The sequence below is a fragment of the Triturus cristatus genome, chromosome 11 (genome assembly GCF_964204655.1).
Source record: "Triturus cristatus chromosome 11, aTriCri1.1, whole genome shotgun sequence".
In the NCBI taxonomy this organism is placed as follows: domain Eukaryota; kingdom Metazoa; phylum Chordata; class Amphibia; order Caudata; family Salamandridae; genus Triturus; species Triturus cristatus.
In genome coordinates, this window is record NC_140594.1 from 564,449,757 (window position 1) to 564,470,378 (window position 20,622).

General features: G+C 42.1%; 1 protein-coding gene across 3 annotated transcripts in view; it reads left to right on the forward strand.

The window, feature by feature from the left end:
• Positions 1-20,622, forward strand: part of ATR (ATR checkpoint kinase) — a 434,398-nt gene that overhangs the window by 44,214 nt on the left and 369,562 nt on the right. For all 3 annotated transcript variants that reach the window (XM_085633621.1, XM_085633618.1, XM_085633619.1), the window contains exon 2: positions 11,662-11,753. Coding sequence is in view for 2 of the 3 variants with exons in the window: in XM_085633618.1 (XP_085489744.1) it covers positions 11,662-11,753 (92 nt within the window). In the remaining variant the exon portion in view is untranslated. The remainder of the gene's footprint in view (positions 1-11,661; positions 11,754-20,622) is intronic.

A 20,622-nucleotide genomic window follows, 5' to 3' on the forward strand; every position in this document is an offset into this window, starting at 1 on the left:
TTACATGTTGCAGTACCAATATTTAAACATGAAAAGCTACCATTGCATCGACAGCTGTTACATGCCCGCATAGACCTAACACAGACTGAAAAGTGTGCAGTACACCGGGCACCGGGGACAGGGTTATCAGCAAATTTGAAGCAGTTGTTAAATAATTACAATTCCCTAAATATTGAAACAATTTTGACATGCATCATGGTAGTTTACTAAAGTTAGTTACTAGTGAATATTAAACATGGCAAATTCCTTAAAGCTTCTGTGGACGGAACATCATGTATAAGATTTAGAACTTAAACACCAATGAAACTCTCTAGCTATCATTAGCTGTATACCAAAACACTCCGCACCTCATCCTTGACCCACGTGACCTCACAGCAGGGCATCAAAATTGGTAACATTTATGATTGACCTGATGGCATCACATTTGATGTGATCAGCAAATTGCTCTTCATTATTGCGATTGCCTGCAAGGTTGTTGTTCCACTAACACTTGGTACAAAGAGGAAAAACTTCCGTACCACTGACTGTTCATAGATTTCATTACGGTTATTATAAGATGTAGGAAAGTGCCCCTTTTTGCATGGTTACCCTCCACTTTTTGCCTGACATCTGATGCAACCTGACTTGATGTGCTCTGGGTCCCTGCCAACCAGGTTTGCGGGGCCTGCGTTCTTTCCCACAACTTTAACTTTGTATCCACAATTGGCACATCCCTGGCCACAGGTAAGCCCCTTGTAAAAGGTACAATTTGTCCCAAGGGCACTGTGACTAGGGAAGGCCTCCAAACACTTCCTACAGCCTAGGTTAGTCAACCCTCTAATAGGACCCACTAGCCCTCCGGTATGGGTACTGTGGCATAATCCCTGTACCCTTACAGTGTCTAAGTCCATTCTTAGACATTGTAAGTCTTGTAAAGCCATAAAGAGTATATGGTCTGGGAGTTGGTCCTTACGAACTCCACAGCTCCATAATGGCTTTACTAAAACTGGGAATTTTGGTAGCAATCTTTTCAGCACATTAAATCCACACTGATGCCAGTGTGAGATTTAATATAGAAAGCACTTGGAGGGCATCTTAGAGATGACCTCTGGAAATCGACCAGCCCTTGTGTGGTTCCTGAATAGCTGCCTACTATTTGCCACCTGTAGTTACTGGAGCTCTTCATGCCTATTGGGGTAACTCACGACCTTTCGGGGTTTTTATTTTGGCAAGGGCACCTCCACAATAAATCAATTGACTCCGGGTACTCCTTAGCCAGTTTTAATTTTCACGCACCCTCTCACCCTCCAAATAGGAGCCGCTCTCTCCCCCCCACACACGCACTCCTCTAACGGCGTTTCAATACAAAAGATCTCTGCTAAAGTGACCCTTCGGGGAACCCGTAGGGCATTGCAGCGCCGGCCTGACTAGGAGCAAATACCCAATGATGAAGCATGACATCCCTCGAGTGTGTGAGGGCAAAATGAGACAAGACACGTGCTTGCCTCCGATGAGTGGGTTCTAGACCTAGGATTCATCTTCTTCCTCTCCCATCCCTCCCCCTCTGTATTTTCTCTCCTTTGTCGGTGAGTGGGTGACTGTTAGCACCCCTCCCGTTGGAACAGTTACCCTCAATTTTGTACTACTATTTGCCACCACTAGACAGGTTTATGGACCCCTGGATAGAGAGCCTCTGCTCTCTGGGTCCAGAAACAAACACCATCCTGGGCAGAGGTGTCACGCCTCCTCCCCTAGGATGGGCTGGGTCCATGAAGGGAAAGCTTCAAAGGTCGGCCGCCTTTCGGAGCTGTCCCTGCCTTTTGCTGCCTCCAGCAACTGGCTCCCACCGGTTCTGCCCCCTCTTTGGGCGGGAGAATCGGTGGGAATACCAAGCTAGGAAGAGAGGTGTGTCCACATTTGCTAACCCCACCCCTCAGGTGGGGGAGGCGAGATGAAGCACATATCTCAGTCCCCTCCATCTTGGAGATGAGGGGACTCCGCCAATTAAGGAGAGGCTTATGTCCCCTCCCATTAGAGGGTGGCATAATAGTGGGTGTATCCACCCAAAGGAAGGGACCCATTGGTCCCAACCTGCGCACCCCTTTAAACACCCCTAAATCTAGTATTTAGGGGCAACCCTGAAACTTGACTCCTCAGATTCGAGGAAGAAAGAAGAAGAACCGAAGAGCCGTGTTGACCCAGGAAGAAGCGGACACTTACTGTTTTGGCTCCAGCCATACCTGCCTGTCCTGACCTGCCTACAGCAAAGAAACCAGCGTTGCCAGAAGACCCCAGAGCCTGGAGGACCTGCCCTGCACTCACCTTACAGTCTCTGTCTCCGGTGAGCACCGGATTTGCTCAACAAAGACTCCAAGACCAGAATCTGGATTCAAGCAATTCTGCACCACTTTGCACCCGATGCCCATGGCCCAAATTTGAGTGGCCCAACACCACAAGGAGGTCTCCCTGGCGATCCTGACCTGGGATCTGGTGATCCCCGACCTCCCTCAAGCCGATGCCTGCAGCCTCATCCTGAAGGGTCCCGCCGAACCACCTCCCTGAATGGTCCAACTGACAGTGTCCAGGCATCCCCCAAGACCCCAACTTACCTCCAGCCGGTGGTAGTTTTGAAGAAGTAAGGGACCAAAAAGATGATGAAAAAGGTTTAATTAAGTATAATATCAGCAAACCCCAACAGCTGCCTCCTCATCCACAGTTGTCCTGTCTCCGTGACTCCACAGACTGGCCTCACGTAGTAGAACCCCTGTATCCTGGTTGCAGCTGCTAGGGAACCATATAATGACATCACCAAATAGAATTATACACCAGATCACAACATATCCCCTATTCATAACATTTTTAAAATAACTTAAATTAAATTCAAAAACGAATATAATCATGACATTTCGCTGGAGTGATCCTCCTTCGTGTACTGAGCCTTGGACCCTTAACATCTTCCTCATTTACCATGGGGTGTTTGGTCCCTACCTTACCTCTGTCCTTAGCTGTCATTCCACTATCAGTTGAAGAACCATCACTAACTTCCCCTGCCTTACTTTTCAACCATTCACTAACCTCGGTCTCATTACACTTAGTTACTCTATTAATATTCCACCATTTGCCATCTGATAATTTTAAAAAAACTCCCTTTTCCACTAAAACTTTCTTCGGCTCAGATAACTTAGACTTCCCTTTTCCAGGAAAAGAATCCAATTTTACTCTAACAAAAGTTCCTGCTCTAAATGATCTTGGCTTCTTGAGCAAACCTTCATTATGCTTTTGTACATAAGATTTTTGATACTTCTCAACTTTTGTCCTTCGATCATGTTCATCTATAGTCCTCTTGCCTCCTCTACCCATCCATGCAGGAACAGCGATGGAACATGGTGACCTGCCCTTCAATAAACAAAAAGGGGTTTCACCCGTTACAGAATGCGGTGTAATCCTGTAATTCCATAACATGTTTTTTACATCCTCCTTCCAATTACCGTTGTTTTGGAGCGACATCTGAATGCACTCGCCAACCACACGATTGAAGCGTTCAATTAATCCATTACCCCTAGGGTGATAGACAGGAGTTTTAGAATGTCTTATACCCCACTTTTTGAGAAACTCAGAGAATTCACTAGATGTAAATTGTGACCCATTATCCGTGAGAATTTCTGCAGGACAGCCCTCTCTGCGAAATACTTCCTCACAAAATTCAATTATATTAGTGGTCTTCACCTCTCTGACAAATGTCACTTCAGGCCACTTGGAAAAATAATCCATCATTACTATTGCATATCTGTTACCCACACCCAAAATGTCAAATGGACCACTAATATCCATAGCCAACTTCTCCCATGCACGTTCTGGCCACTTAGAGTGATGGATGGGACTCTCTTGTACCGTATGAGTTTTATCACTTCGCGAACACGCAATACAATCCCTCACAAATCTCTCAATTTGTTTGTCCATCCCTGGCCACCAGAAGTCATTCCTAGCCTTCCTCTTCATAGCAGTCATTCCCCCATGACCTTCATGCAATAACTCAATTAATTTTGGTCTGAGAGAACCGGGCACAACCAACTTGTCACTTCTCCTCAGTATGCCTTCTACTACAGCTAATTCACTCCACACTTCTTTGTACTGTAGTAAATCCTCATGAAGTTTCCACCCATCAACACTTGGTAAACACTCCAGCATCTTTTTCATGATGCTATCTACAAGCATAGCTTCTTTCCACTCTTCCTCGCTAACAGCTTGACACACTTCAGATAATTTCGCCACAACCCAATCATGATCCAAATCCTCATTGTCAGGTTTGTCTACTGGAAGACGTGATAAACAGTCTGCATTGATGTTTCTCATGCCGGGAACATATTTCACACAAAAATCATATTCTTGCAAACGATAAATCCACTTAGCTATCCGGGGAGAAGCCTTACCTGCTCCCGCAGTGGAAAATAGATCTATCAGTGGTTTATGATCTGTATGTAATTCGAAACTTGTTCCCCACACAAAGTTTCGGAAGTGTTGTACCCCCCACCAGCATGCTAACGCCTCTTTTTCGATTGCTGAATACGTGCCCTCTGCTCCCTTCAATGTGCGTGAGGCAAAGGCTATCACCCGTTCCTTGGTGTCATGCACTTGCATTAAAACTGCTCCAATGCCATAACCACTAGCATCTGTCACTATTATACTTTTGTCTTTAGAACTAAAAGGTTTCAAAGCAACGGCGTTTGCAACTGCTTTCTTTATACCTTCAGATGCTTGCTGACACTTTTCAGTCCACTCAAAATGTATCCTTTTCTTCATAAGTTCTTGCAAGGGAAATACACATGTAGTAAAATTGTGAATAAACCTCGAGTAATACTCTGCTAAACCTAAAAATGATCGTAATTGATCCTTATTTTGTGGAATAGGTGCATTTTCTAGATCTTCCACTAGCTTAAATTTTGGTTTAACCCCCTCTGGTGACAACGTGTGACCTAAGTATTCCACTTCAGTTTTGCGGAATTTGCATTTCTGTAAACCTATAGTCAGCCCCGCTTGTTCTAATTTACTCAATACCGTCTCTAGAATCTTATCGTGATCCTGATTATTAGCAGCCCAAACTAAGATGTCGTCTTGAAACACTAAGACATTAGGATCATCACCCAGAATATTTTGCATAACCCTTTGAAATACTGCTGATGCCGAAGCCAAACCAAACGGCATACGCACAAATTGGAATGCACCCTCACGTGTAATGAATGATGTTAAATGTCTTGATTCTGAATGAAGCATTATTTGGTGGTAAGCACTCGACAAATCTAGTGTGGAGAATATGTTACCCCCCTCTATTGTTGATAGCATTTCATTTATGTGTGGTAAAGGGTGACGGTCGATCCATATGCACTGATTTAGGTCTCTCAAATCCACACACATGCGGATACTGCCGTTGGGTTTGCGTGCAATAACTATGGGACTTAACCAATCCGAAGCCTCAATGGGTTCAATAATCCCTTCTATACACAACCTGTTTAATTCCTCTTTGAGAGGACCCCTAAGGGCCAAAGGAACATTTCTCACTTTGTGTACTCTGGGTACCGTCCCCTCTTTCAAAATAATACGATGTTTGAATTTCTTCAAACATCCTAATTCTTTTTTGAATAAATTTGGAAATTTGGACCTCCACACTTCAGAATCAGCAGACTCAGTTAATAAAACTTGGTCTGGGTGGTTGGGATTAATATAATCTCTAACTTTTTTTGTTCCCTCCATCCCAATAATGATTTACCTTTCTCCACTACGTATATCTTCGCATCCGTTTCCCTGTCTTGAAATTTAATTTTTGCATAAAAATAACCCAAAACCGGTAATCTCTGACCACAATATCCTACTGGATTAACATCTGTAGGTGTCATAGTTTTAGATCCTAATTTTTCCCAGACTTGCTTGTCAATTATAGTAAAAGGAGAACATGAATCCGCCCATATTGGAATCGTTATATCGTCTACTAGAAGGTTGCATTTTGGCGGAATGTAATTGTCACTACCTTTCGCACCAACATCATTAACTTCTTCTATGACATATATCTCCACTTCACTTTCTTCAGAACTTTCTACAGAAATATCTCTAATTGCATTTACTTTTGTGGGTTGAACAACATTAGATGCCTTGCACACTCTAGAAAAATGGCCTATCTTTCTACATTTATAACATCTAGTCTTTGCCGCTTGGCAGTGTACAGCGTCAGCGGAATGTCTATTGCTTCCACACCTGTAACATACTTTGTTTGTGTAGAAAGTTTGTTTCTTTTTGTTGTCTGTACTCTTGTTACTTTTCTTTTCTGCTACTACTTCACACACTTTTGTGTCGTTATTTTCACCTTGCGAGACATTGGGACTTGTCAGTTCCTTGACATATCTTGATGTATTTTCCATGCGTTTAGCAATCTCGATCGCCTTGTCCAAAGTAGGATTCGTTAAGTCCAACAATTTCTCTTGAACCTTTTTGTTGCAGGTAGCATTGCTTAACTGATCCCTTATGATCTCGTCTCGTAAATCTTTAAATTTACAAGAAATGGCTAACTTCCTCAAAGCAGCCACATATTGCTCAATTTTTTCTCCCTGTGCTTGTTTGCGGGAAAAGAACTTGTGTCTTTCCACTACGATGCTCAATTTCTTTCCGAAGTTTTCCTCCAACATTGCCATTGCTACTTCATAAACATCTTCATCCTCCTCATCGTCAGAGTTTGCATTCCCTCTTGCAACTGACAAAGGTTTGGGAAGAGTTTTGAGAACATTTCTCCCTTCAACCCCAAGGTGATGTTTTAAAATAGCTAATTTTCTATTAGCTACATAAATTTCAGCACCTATGGCCTCCAAATAAGTAATGAAGGACTCTTTCCAATCCTCCCATACCATACACGGTGCACCGGGCTCTTGTAGAAAGGTAGGAGGTGGTGTAATGGTTTGGTTGGCCATAACAAAAAAAAACTTTTAATCATTAACTAATGCAGCTAAAAGCAAACTTGTATTGTAGTTCTCAAAGGTGCTTGCAATTGACTACAGAAAAGCTCACCTTTATATTCACAGCTTAATCAGAGCTTCACAAATCTAGCGCTCCTTTCTTGTGCAATGCGACTTGCGTAGCGTTTCTCTTCGTGAATATTCGTCGTGTCGATGTTGTGTGGTAACTAGGCAACATCCGCCATGACAGCACGCATCACGTGACCTTACGGAAGGTAGCGCTTGATTCACGTTCCGCACGCATGCGCGTTAAGCGATGCAGGATGTACGATGATTGAGAGGAATGGTCGTCAGACGAGCGTGCCAGGAATGATCGCGTGTCCAGCAACTGATCCACCTTTAACGGTAATGTTTACAATCAAAGTTCCCGTTGTGTCAATGCTGGAAAAAAAATAATCTAATTCACCATATACTCTGCAAAAACCTTCTCCTGGTCACGATTGTCTTAGACAGGGTTGCACAGCTTGTTAGTCGGCAATCACGTCGTTATCAAAATAATTACGCTGCCTCTTCGCGCAGACACCGCTCACGCTCAGTCTATTTCTCCTTTCCTCACCGATCCTTTTCTATGGCACTTTACGGTGAAGGCTGGCTGGAATTACAATGTTCCGAGTAATTCTTGGGTCCAGAGACAGTTACAAGGCACTTCAAATAACGAATAAAACACAGTCAGCGCTAGCTCAAACAGCTGCTATCTTGCCTTGGGTTTGCTAATGATTTCCTCCAAAATCACAGCGGAGAAACCTTTTTCCCCAAAAAAAAAAAATTCGTATTATAAAAAAAAAAATTTTTTTTTTTAGCAAAAATACAAGTCCATGTTCTTCTTCCTTCCACTAATATGGGCATCCCATCCTCGTCGCCAATTTTGAAGAAGTAAGGGACCAAAAAGATGATGAAAAAGGTTTAATTAAGTATAATATCAGCAAACCCCAACAGCTGCCTCCTCATCCACAGCTGTCCTGTCTCCGTGACTCCACAGACTGGCCTCACGTAGTAGAACCCCTGTATCCTGGTTGCAGCTGCTAGGGAACCATATAATGACATCACCAAATAGAATTATACACCAGATCACAACAGGTAGCCTTCAGGAAGCCTCCGTGCCCGAGCCTGCAGCAACTTTGCAGAACCGAAGGTCTTCATTGAGAAGCATAGGGTCCCCAACTTCTTCTTGGCACCCTGCACCCAGCCACCCCATTGCCGCTGGTGGTGCAGCTCCTGTGCTGGTTGTTGGCCCCTGTAGTGCTGACCTTAACCTCAGGCCTGAGTGGCCTGCTTGTAAGCAGTCTTTAACCGGAGGCCCATTGGCTAACATTGGGCCCCTGCACTCTGCCCCTGGGTGCCCCAGGGTGCCCCAGTGCCGCTGGTGGTGCAACTTGAGTGCCTAACTAGACCTTGGGGAACTTTGGTCCTAACCCCCAAAACTCCCACTTGTAAGACGTTTACTTACCTGTGAAACCGATAACTATTTTTTCCCATAGGAACCCATGTTATGAGATTTTGGGCCTAAAAAGTTTTAAGTGTTGAACTGTTGTTTTGTATGAAGAAATCAGAAACTATAACTCAAACCAAGAAAAGTCTTACTTACCGTGTGTTGTGAGATCCTTAGGTGCAGTATCTAGGCATACCAACCCCAGTACTCAAAGCCTAAAAATAACCGAAAAGTATTCTAAAAGTAATTATTGTATAATGCGAACTGCTTTCTGAATCAATACCAACCTGTAACTATTGCAAAAGTCAATCATAACTGCATTTCATTGTGAAACCCTTCATTCCAAGTATATTTACCTACCCATACCAAGTCCTGCTTGGTTCTAAAAATCAAATACAAGTATACCTTTTTTTATACTTACTCAATTGGGCTGGATTCAATCTCTGAGTGTGTGCATCAGTCTTTATTGAAGTGAATATAAGAAATGCTTAACACACCCTCTGAATAAGCCTAACTGATCGCCCACACTACCACGGAGAGAGCCAGCTTCCTACATAGGACATCACAAGTCTGCAGTTTACTTCACAGACTTGAATGACCACCATGAGCCCCCCAATGCCATCAAATCTGAAATAATCCTAATCTATTCTTGTAAAAGCGTCACTAAAATGTCAAGTGGTGGTGTCACAAGAGGTGCTGCCATATTCTCCAAACGTAGATTAATATCCTACCAGTATTGCCATTATATGTCCTAAATTCCTTCATGTGCTTGCAATATTTCTTCACAATTGAAAAAAATCTAAAAAAACCAAAAAAATAGGATTAAAGAATTGCATTTATGCCTAAATTAGATAAATGTGAGGACATCTATATATAGCACATTCTAGCCTTTGATCACCATGTCACTTGTGTTAGGATATCAGTGCCTTTATCTAACATATTATTGATCACGTCATATGTTATGTCACCATTGATATTATAGGTGATATAAAAGTCCTGGTGGCAGAGGACTTTCATTTTTGTTGAAACATATTTTTATTGTTTTGTTGTATATGCGGTATTTTACACCACCTTACAAGTAGCATTGTTTCGGTCTCTTCTTTTGACTCTTAAAACACAGCAAACATTTAAGTGGGGAGTCAGTGAAACATCTTTGAGGGATATTTCCAAGTTATATCAAAATTATTTTACCTTGAGGGTATACCCTTGCCACATCTCTTGCATAGAACAGTTCACACCTCTTATTGCGTTTTCAAGGTTACTGTTAAACATCATGGCGAGAGGTCCTCAAGCAATTATACACATGCTTAAATTTCCAATAAAAACATATCAAAGCTGGGAACAATTCCAACACTGCCATGGATTATGGCCACTTTTTAGAAGTCTAGCTTAGCAATAGGGAGAACAGATAACTACTTACAGTATTCTTCAAGATGCTATGAAGGGCGGGGAGCCATTGTTCACCCAATGCCAGCCTCAAACATATAATTATCTAACGAGGATGTCTTCTGATGGGGCTGGGTATGAAGTGCAGGTGGAACAGCTAATGAGGGAGGTTTCCTCTAATGATGGGTATTATCTTGGCATATCTGCCTTCAAACTCTGCAAGGCTCATTTCCCATGATGTCACAGTTCATTTCCTCAGGCCCCGCTTCACATCCATATGTAACAGGGTACTTTTAAATCCAGCCCATGCACCAACTGCTTGCCGCTATTTATTTATGAAAAGAGATGCTCTTCTCTTCCAGTTCATGGCAATGTGTTGCTTTGCCAAAATTAAGGCTAAATCGGGTTGTAGCCATTTTATCTTTAGGGTGTGTTAAATGGCTCAGGAGCCATGCCCACATAGTGCAGCTGATATTACCACTGGTGCCAGAGGCTTTGCCATTGGTCGAATAGACCTGCCTTGACTGCATTCTGGATATGGCTTGTGGCCATTCTCAGCTTGTAATGAGCACAGTACCTTCTACGTAATGGTGTAGCCTTTAACCATTTTGTGTCCCTTGTACTCTTCCTAGTTGTGCACTCTATGTACACCTGCCACCCTCATTTCCAAGGGACACTGTTTACATAGGCTCGACTCTAAAAAAGCTTTGAGCCGTTGCACCTATAGATCACCTAAATATATACACCCTTTCTTTCCGCGTAAACAATGGGGGTTTAAGGTTCCTCCATTGAATTGGCAGGTACTAAATAGATTTTAAATCATAGCCCCTATTGAGAAGAGTTGTAGAGTAGCTACTTAATCCTGGCTGAATACCTTCACAAATCATTATTATCCATTAGTACCAAAAGCACTGCCTGGAAGATCAGTTGTTCGGCGCATGTTGATATAGGACAATCTTTTGTGACACATCCAAGTTCCCATCACCCACATTATCATGGTATTGCTCGAGAATCTTTAAGAAGCTTCTGAATCTCTAAAAGAAGAGCTTTTAGTAGAAGAATATGTTGCATTAAATAAAAATGTTTTGGTAGGTGGTGTCTTCATTTTGCTGATTCTTCTTTGCTCACCTGCCTCTGTTCACTAGATCTGAAAAAAACTGATTCCTATGTGGTGAGCAGTATATACGCACCAAAGTGGTCAGGCAAGCAGACTCTACCATATATGCATAGTTTGCCCTTGTCCCTTTTGATCAGTGCTACAGGGTGACTTCGGGTTTCTTCAGTCCCACCTGGCAGCTACAAGATGAAAACATCTGCAGAAGAACGTCAGTAACCATCCGAAATACTCTTTCCACAGGTGACCACATTTTACTCTCCTGCTGTTAAGACTATGAGTTGTTGAACCTGTGCACATTACAGTACAGTGCTACTAAGGCGAAGAGTGGATCCTACTTTAGAAAGACCAGTCTGGTGTTGGATTACTCATTTTAGGACAGGCTATGATTGTTTAACATAAGGGCCTCCTCTTTTGTTATGGCCTAGACCTAAAAATCGATAGAATGGAAGGAGTGAGCAGGATTAATTCAAACATGGCCATCCCTCATTTCCCTGTAACTTCTAGGCGTCAGTAAGTAGCAATAGCCAGATGACAGACCTAGGTTATTAGTCCAAACTGCTAACTTACAGACTCTTAAGATATAGATTGATCATTCCTTCTACTTGTTGTACCATGGGTTGTTGATTATTGTTTTTTAGGGGGCACGGATTTCAGCACTTTGATGAATTAAAACTTTGGTTCAGCTTTGTATAATTAAGGGTGTATCATGATTGATGTTACTGTTTGGGTTCTTTCTCTTTTTAACAAATTAGTGCCAACCCAGAAGATTACAACACAGTTGTTCAGAAACCCCGACAAATCCTTTGCCAGTTCATCGATCGCATCCTTACAGACGTAGATGTTGGTAAGTCATTCATTTACTTTGCACGTTTCATATTAATGCATGGCTCACAGTGTTGTTGCTCTTTAGAATGTGGTTTACATTTATGAAAATCAGAATAATGAGTTTGTGAATTTATTGCTTGTGTGCTATCCTTGTGGAGAAGTGGTACAGGTACCACAGTGATCAGGTACGAAAGGGCTACTTCCTCCCTGTGGTTTGTAGCAAGGAATTGAGGGCTTTGTACAGCAGAACATGCCATGTGGCAGTTTGTGTGCTTTACATATTGAGTCAGGAGAGATGATTAACACATCTGGAGAAACAAGATATGCAATTGAAGATTTTTGGAACCTTTCACTTAAACATAGGATTATAGGGGCCACTGGTCAAGTGGTGCAGTGAAGTCCTCATCTCCGGGTTATAGCATTTGTGCATTTTCTGCACATTCAGCAATGACAGAATGCTTGAGTGACAGCATTAAAAAGCTCTGTTTTCTGTTGCTTTATTTGTTAGGCTGCAATTGCATATTTCATTCTGGATGTATGATCAGATATTTGCACTTTTGCAAAAACTTGAAATTAGGGAGGCTTTTTAGGTCTGGCGACAGAAGACTTTAGAAGTTTACCAGAGCGCCTGACACCAACGCGTATGCTTCACCAATCCAAAAAATACACAGTAGGCTTTGGGTCAGCGCTGCTCAGACATTGCTTTTTGGAAGCGTCTGTCACATTTATGTTCAGCCCCTAGGAGTATTGTGCATTTATACATGTTGCAATGGTGATTGGATTGGATAGAGTCGGCATCCCATATTCAGTCCAAAGTGTTGGAATAGTGTGCTATTTAAAAGTCTATTTTGAATGTTCAAGTTCAAGTTTATTGCATAATTAATACAAATTATTACAATCCACAATTAATATAAAAGCGGTGCGTGTTATAAAACGTACATTCGTGAATATTTAGTTTCATCTCTTTTTTTTTTTTTTTTTTTTTTTTTAAAACCGTATCACGTGGTCCCCAAAAGATTATTCTATTAGTTTCTGAGTCTTAATCTAACGTGTTGAGTTGAAATCACGTGATTAAACGTCCGGCCTTAGTCACTATTTTCCACTTTGAATCTAATGTAGAACTACTCATTTGTCCGGGAGTATTTTTTTTTTACTTCAGTCATGAATTTGAGCCCCCGGCAGGCTAGAATGGAAGAAGAACCACTCAACCAAGATATTATCGCTTGCCGGCATGTTTTTATGTTCAGGTTGATCAAAATAGCACGTAAGTATTTCCTTCTCAATGTCATTAGCGCTCTTAAGTCTTTTGAATAATGCAAACCCAGTCTGTAGTCAATTAAGTTTTTTTTTAGGTGTTGACTAAAGTGGGTTGCTAAGTAAGTCTGTGGTTTCTGACAAGTGTAGGAAGAAATTACGGTCCAAGCGTGGCGACGAGTAGCCAATGTTGATTTATCCTCTAGTAAAGATTTTCTTTTTGCCACTCTGTTGGCTATTTTACAAAAGGAAACATGGTCGATTTCTTTGTTCCAAATTTCGAGGAGATCAAGTTCGATCAAACAGGAGTTCAAGTAAGTTGCCCAAGAATTTCCAGTGGGCTCTCTATCTTGGGTGCTTATCTCTTGCCAACAAACGTGGTCCATGGACTTAGGTTGGGCTAACCGAAGTTTGTGACACCATTTTACAAACCTTGACATCGAACGTAGGTGTTGATTTTGTAATCCAAATTCGAGACGGACTTGGACCACAGGTGCTGATTTTGGCAATTTGAACACAGATTTATAGATTTTGGTCTGTAGTTCCTCTAAGATTTTGGCCTCACCTCCGAGCCAGGTCACTAGTCCATATGATAATGTGGGTTGAATTTGGGCAGACATTACCCTAAGGAGGTGTGTATAGTTAGGACCCCCCATTTTTAGTTGGAGCTGTCTGTATGCATAAGTTAGCGTTTGGGACTTTGCTTTTATTGCCAAAATGTGTTCTTTTTTTGAATTGCCTTTCCCAATCGTCACGCCTAGGTACCGATAGTGGTTCTGTTCTTCCAGTGCTGACTTGGCAATTGTCCATTTAAATTTGATCTTCTTGTGCTCCACTAGTCGGAGTATTTTTGTTTTTTCCCTGTTTAGTTCCAATTTTTCTTGTTCTAAATAGGATTGAAGATTGTTTATTAGGCGTTGTAAACCTATTGGCGTTTTACTTAGTAAAACAATGTCATCGGCAAACTGCAGTATTGGAATGTGATCGTTCCCTAGTTTAGGTGCATGACTATTTGTTTGTCCTAGGTTGCTGCCTAAATCTGCCAAGAACAGGTTAAATAGGCACGGGGCCAGGACGCAGCCCTGCTTTAAGCCATCCTGAGTTTCGATTTTGGATGTTAAGCACGGTCCCTGGCCTAGTTTAACCCTTGCCCATGTGTCGGTGTAAAGGCAGATTATTGCTTTTAGTAGCATACTGGGCATCCCCCAGTGTTTAAGCTTTTCCCATAATCTTGACCTGCTCACACGATCGAAGGCTGCTCTTATATCTATGAAACACCCATACAGTCGTTGGTTCGTTTTCTCGGCTCTCTCCATTAGCAGAGCCAGTGTCGTCAGGTTTGTTGATGTCCCCATCCCCTGTCTAAAGCCAATTTGAAAAATGGTAAGTAAATTGTTATTTTCTACCCATTCTTGAACCTGCTCCAAAAGGCATGAGGCATACAGTTTTCCTTCCACGTCTATTAGAGAGATCAGCCTATAGTTCCCTGGGTTTCTTCTATTGCCCTTTTTGTAGATGGGGTGGATAATGTTTCCTTTCCACGATGTTGGCATGCGGCCAAGGATAAAGATTTTATTAAACAAAGCTGTTAGGTGGTTAGACCAAAAGTCCTCGTTTGATTTAAATACAGCAGTCTGTAGTCCATTTGGACCGGGTGCACCCTCGGATTTTAGTTTCTGTATAAGTTTTGTTACACTTTTGCAGGATGTCAATACTGACTGGTCGTGTTCCCGAATTTCGTTGTCCGGGTCGTTAAACTTTTAAAATCTTTCCTGGGAACCCTCTTGATTACCCGGAACCGATTCGTTTGGAGCCCATAGCGTGTTGTTACAAGATCTAGTGTCCTTTGTTGTGTAAAGGCTCCTTACATGGTCTTCCCAGCCATCTGCAGTGATACCGGGGTCATGAGACCTCTCTTCACCTTTGTTCAAATTGTTTATGATCCCCCAGAAATCCCGAGAGTTTTGCTTTTTGCTAGCTAATAGGAGCTTTAGCCACGTTGATTCTTTGTATTTGGCCTTCGCCGCCCACAGCTTTTTTCGATAGTTCTTTCTCAAACTCCTTAACAGAGTGTGGTTTGATTTAGTTCCATATTTTTTGGTTGAGTGAACGTTCCGTAGTTCCCTGGATATTTTTTTTTCCCCAGTCTTAATTCTTCAGTGAACCATGGTTCTTTCAAGATTTTTGAGCTTTTGTGTATGGTTGGGAGAGCAGAATGCTTTTGGATTAAAACCTCAACCAGGTTTTCCCAGTGTTTAACATGGTCTCCGTCTTCTTGTTGTTCACGTTCTGACATAAATTTGCTTGCTGTTGCCTGAATTTCTTCGGTTTTTCCACCTCTCCATCTGATTTTTCGCAAGTTAAATTTCTCCGGTAAATGAGACAGGGAATTTATCTTGATGGACCTGGTCACCGCAGTTTTCATCCTGATAATTTGGGGAAAATGATCGCTTTCTATACGCTGGACGATGTCGTAGTCTACAATACTGTCTGTAATGCTCTTGCTAATTAATGTAAAATCAATGGTGGACTTGACTTTCCCGCTTGTGTAGGTTGGTCCTGTTGTTGAGTTTCCCCTTTTCTCCCTTCTGAGGATTGTCAAGCCCTGTGTTTCAAATTTATTCAAAAAAGTTGCTTCATATACCAATCCAGATTTTGTAGTCTGTTCGTGACTAGGTATCCCGTCTCTTGTTAGATTAGAATTAAAGTCCCCTGAAATTATCAGTGGGCATTGCTCGTTTGATTTCTGTAGGACTTTAATAAGTTTGGCTAATGTTTTCATTTTTTCTTGTTTGTTTGACCGGTCGGGATGAATATAGACGTTTATTGTTAAAAATTGTTGTAGCAACTTTCTGGTAATTTTTACTACTTGAACCCAGCTTAACCCCACGTCCAACATCTCGGTTTCCCAATTGAAGTTCTGTGATACGTATGTCGATAGCCCTCCACATGGGTGACCGAACTTGGACGACTTCTTAGCCAATATGTGATGTTCTGCAAAACCTGGAATTGGAAGGTGTGTCAGGTTCCAGGTCTCTTGTAGGAGAAGTATGTTGTGTTTTTGTAAAAAGGATTGGGTCTCGTGGTCCTGGTCCATACTACTAAAGCCGTGTGTGTTCCATGAGCACAAATTGATTGTTTCTGGATGTGCTTTTTCGGTATGTAGGTTATGGATAGTTTTGTTTAAAAATAATGTTACGTCTCTTTTAGGGACTCTGTTGGTTCAGTGTCGAGGGGATCCACGACCAGTCCTGGACTAAGCTAAGAGGTCCTTTTTTGCAGGGCTGGGTTAGAAGAGTATTCGTTGTACCAGGGGTTTCCTCCTGGGTAGTGGAGCGGACACCTCGAAGACATGATTTGTGCTTACGGCCAGTTGAATCAATCCCTTTTGGTGAAGAAGTGCCTCCAGTTAGGGGACATGGATATCTAGGGCGTCTGTGTTGAATCAGAGTTATTCGCCAGTGCTCAAACGATCCTTTATTAGCAAAGATTTTGGCTGCTATGTCCTTTGAGGCCCAGGTGGTCACGGAGTCTTCTATGTCTGGAGAGTGTTTGTTCTGTCGAAACTCCACGGCCACCATGTCTTGAGAATCTATTTCCGTTAGCTCTGGAATTGCGTTGATTAATTTTATTATGTTCCCTCTGTTAAGTGTGTCCTGCCTGCCTTTTGTTACGTATTCAGGTATAAACAATAGAATTGGTTCTATGTCGTCTTTGCGATTTGTTTGACTTCCTCAGGAATCCGACTTAAGAGGTTCGCCTTCGCTTGTTGGCCTAGTTGGAGCCTGTCCTAAACTTCCTACCTTTTGCTTGTCCCAGAAGAAAGTCTGTTCTCCTTTTATGTTTTGAGAGTTTTTGGCTTGTTCTTGGTTTATGCTTTGTATTATGCAATGGCGTTCGCGTTCTATTTTTATGATCTTAATTGGGGTCTTATCCCTGATAAATCCCTTCACTCCCGTTGGTTTTATCTTGGTTTCCGCTTGTACTCGGACCGAACAATGCCTGGTGCTTCCCTTCTTCGTAATCTTCAGTGGGGTCAGATCAAGCTCTTGGTTGACAACCCTAGTTTCGTATCTTGGTTGTTTGGAGGTTTTGTCGTGTGGCCCGCCGCCCCATTTTTGCGTTGTCCCTGTGCTCCGGTCCTTTGGAGGTAAACAGGCCTCGGTAGATGTAATTGAGTCGATTGAGAGTGAATGGTGGTTTACTAAGTGCTTATTTCGTACATCCTCAACCAGCGTGGCCGTTGTCGTTGCTTGTTTTCCAGACCTTTCTGTATTAATTCTGGGTGTTGATGGTGACTGACCCTGGATTGTGCTCTCAGAAGGCGTAGAGTCTGGTTCTTGAAGTGACTCCAATATCATCAGTTTTTTGTTCGGAGGGCTTACTCGATCCGGCTCGGGAGCCTTCGTTCTGTTGATCAAAATGTTCGGAGGGTTGTGTGACTTTTCTGGTCCGGTTCTTGGGTTGTTCCTACATATCGGAAAGAGGTGATCTGAAGCGGATAGTTGGTTGCTTTTTGTTTTTGACCTTCCCTTCCTAACTCGTTTCCTTTGCCTTTTTGTCAGTTTGAGTTGGGGTTGAGGGCTGAGATTGGCCTGGGATTTAATTGAATGAAGTTCAAGAATGGTAGGTTCCTTTGACTGGTTCTCAGCAAGGTCTAATTGGTTAAGTGATCTGTCCTCTCCTTTACTAGACTTTTTGCTTTGAGTAGTTGAGTCAATGCTTTTATCTTTTCTAAGTTTGGTTTTTTTGTTGTCTGGTAAGTCTTGGTTGGTTTTTCTATTATTTGTTGATTTTACTACTCCTAGTATTTCTTTTAGAATTTCTGGGAGAGATGGTAATTTCTCAATAATACTCCCATATTCGCAGTTAGTTGGTGAAGGGTCGATATTTCGTTTGTTGGTTAAAAGTTTGTTTAAAGTGTGGTTTAAGGTAATGTTTAAGGGGCCCCCCGCACTTGGTCTGTTTTCCAAAATAGATATTATTGTATCCGTCTTGGAGCTAATGAGTGCAATATGCTCTGCGATTACATTTATGAGGTCAATTTGGACGTCCTTTTTGTCAGACTGATAGTTGAGCGCCCTTATAGCCTGATCGAGCGTACTTATTAGTGCATTCCCCCAGTGAACGTTGGGCTCTTGGCTACCTGTGCGCCCATCCAGTTTGTCTGGAAGTGAAGTCTGCTTGCTGATGAGCTGGAAATAGGCAGCTGCATGTTTTCTTTGCTGATTATTCCTCCGTAACTGGTGCTGTCTTCTATCCAGATTCTTTGGTTGTCGGTATTTTCCACCAGATTGTGTGGTGTGGAGGCGGCGGGGCCCAACCTAGACTCCTTGAAAGGTGGGTCCTGTGATAGAATAGACCCTTGCGCCGATATTTTGAGTATACTTGTACTTGTTGTTTTTTGTCGTTTTAAATCGTTTGTTGCTTGGGGGGAATGTGACCAAACGTCCTCCCCTCCTGCTCTCTGTTTTTGTGGTTCGTTAATTTCTCCCTGGTGTAACTCTTTTGACAAGTCACCATTGTTTCTGTGACCATTTGTATTCGTTGTTTCAGAACTGTTGAAGATATTCTCTAGGGAGTCGTTTCCTATGCTTGTCAAAACAATCGGTGATGGTTGTTGGTCACTCTTCGTGACTCTTTTAGTTGTTTGGGGGTTGAGTTGTATCTGGTCCTTTTGTCGCAAAGGTGTCGAGTTGGCTTTGGGCGCAGGTTGATTTCGGTTGTGGACTTGGGCCTGCGCAGTTACCAAACAATTTCCTGAAAGTTGGTTACCCAAGTGATCTACAGGAAAAAATGGAAGAGCTCGTACTGTATCGTCAGATGATGGTTCGGTTGGCCCTTTGCCCGGGATTGAACTTGCCAAAGGTTTGGACGGCTTTGGCTTGTCTGGCTGAATAGGGCTCGGTAGGTTTTGCACCTCCAACTGCAACTGCTTCCTTTCAGCTATTTTGAATGTATTTTAACACAAAGGTTGGCATTGGAAATCACAATGCCCATGCCTTTCCCCGTATACCTGCACCTTTCACTTATATCGTGAGTTAAAATAAATGACTACTAGAAAGAAGGAAATAGCACTAAGGTGCTACTCAAGACCAGGGCGTCATGGGTATACATAGGACCCCCGCCACGACGGTAGGTGTTTTTTTTTAATCACAAAGGCTGTCTTTTTGGTCCTTAGCAGTTTATAGCAGAACATAAAGAAAAGGCATGTTTTATAGTATTTGTTTATGTAGTCAACACCACCTTGTTTCTTATGAACTGCACTCCTGCTGACTTTCCACTAAGGGTTGATATTGACCATGTTTGTGTGCTCCTTTAAGTTTTGCCCCAAATGTGTTTTTGCACCTAAATGTGATGTCGCACCAAGGGTTCAATTGCACCTAAATTTGATTTTACATCTAAATATAACAGTATGCTGCTTACGTTACCCCAAGGGTGACTTTGCACCTCAATGTGCTGTTAAATGTTGTCACATAAAGGCATACGTTTTTACACCTAAAGTCGCAACTTAGTACTACATTTCCCCTCTGAACTGAGTGTTTTTGTATCTAACTATGGTGCCACACTCCTGATGACTTTGCATCAATAATGTGTTTGTGTGCCCAAAAGTGTTTACATGCTGCTGATGATTTTGCATCTAACTGGATTTTGCACCAAAATGTGTTTTTGCATCTAAATGTGATTTGTGTTGTAGACCGATTACATTCCTGTTGATACCACTACAAGGGTGATTTTCTACCCAAATGTGTTTTTTCTGTTAAATGTGTTTTTGCACTTAAACGTATCTCCACAATACTGCTGATTTTGCACCGAGGGTGATTTTGCTTCTGCATGTGATTTTGACCTACATATGATTACTGCTCAGCGTTCTTCATAGATAACAAGGCTTCTTGTATCCGAGTGAATCTACAGTGTTGTGGGTTATAGGCATTTCTCTATGTTCACAATTGTCTCATGTTACTGTGATTTAGAAGTAGCCCTTTCATGGGCCTGTTATCTTGTCAGGCCTTTGGGGACATTGTCTTGCCCTGTAGACCACGAAGTCTGCGTATGATCATCTGTCCATCTCCACTAACCAGTCCTCTATTGGAGGCTCCATTTTAGACCTTCAATATATGGCCATGTCTCATTTTGCTACTAAAATTCCCAATCATTGCAATAATAGTTGTGCTTTCATGTACCCATCCTACTTCGTTACACCCAAGTTTGCCATTTTTAATGAAAGAGTGATGGCCAGGCCAATAGTTTTGTCAGTGTCCTAGACATCTTGTGGCAGTACCCTTTGAATGACCACTTTCCCACACAATGTGAAAGAAGTTCTAAAGAGCTATACTACATCTTAAACATTTAGGTGCCTTTTCCAGAGTTGTGCTGGAGAATAATATACCCTGTATAAGTATTTTATTTGGATTAGACGAAATTTAGAAAAGATGTGTGTATATGGTATTTCTTTGGCTAGTACTCTGTCATCAGGGCATATGTCCAATCGACTCCGCCAATTTCCAACATCTTCCTCCCCATTATGATTTTAATGTTACTATTGTGTCAAGTGCATTAGTTAGAAATGTATGGTATATTTGGGATATGTTTTTGCTATATAGGTCTTCTATTGTTAATTTGGTTTCCAGTGG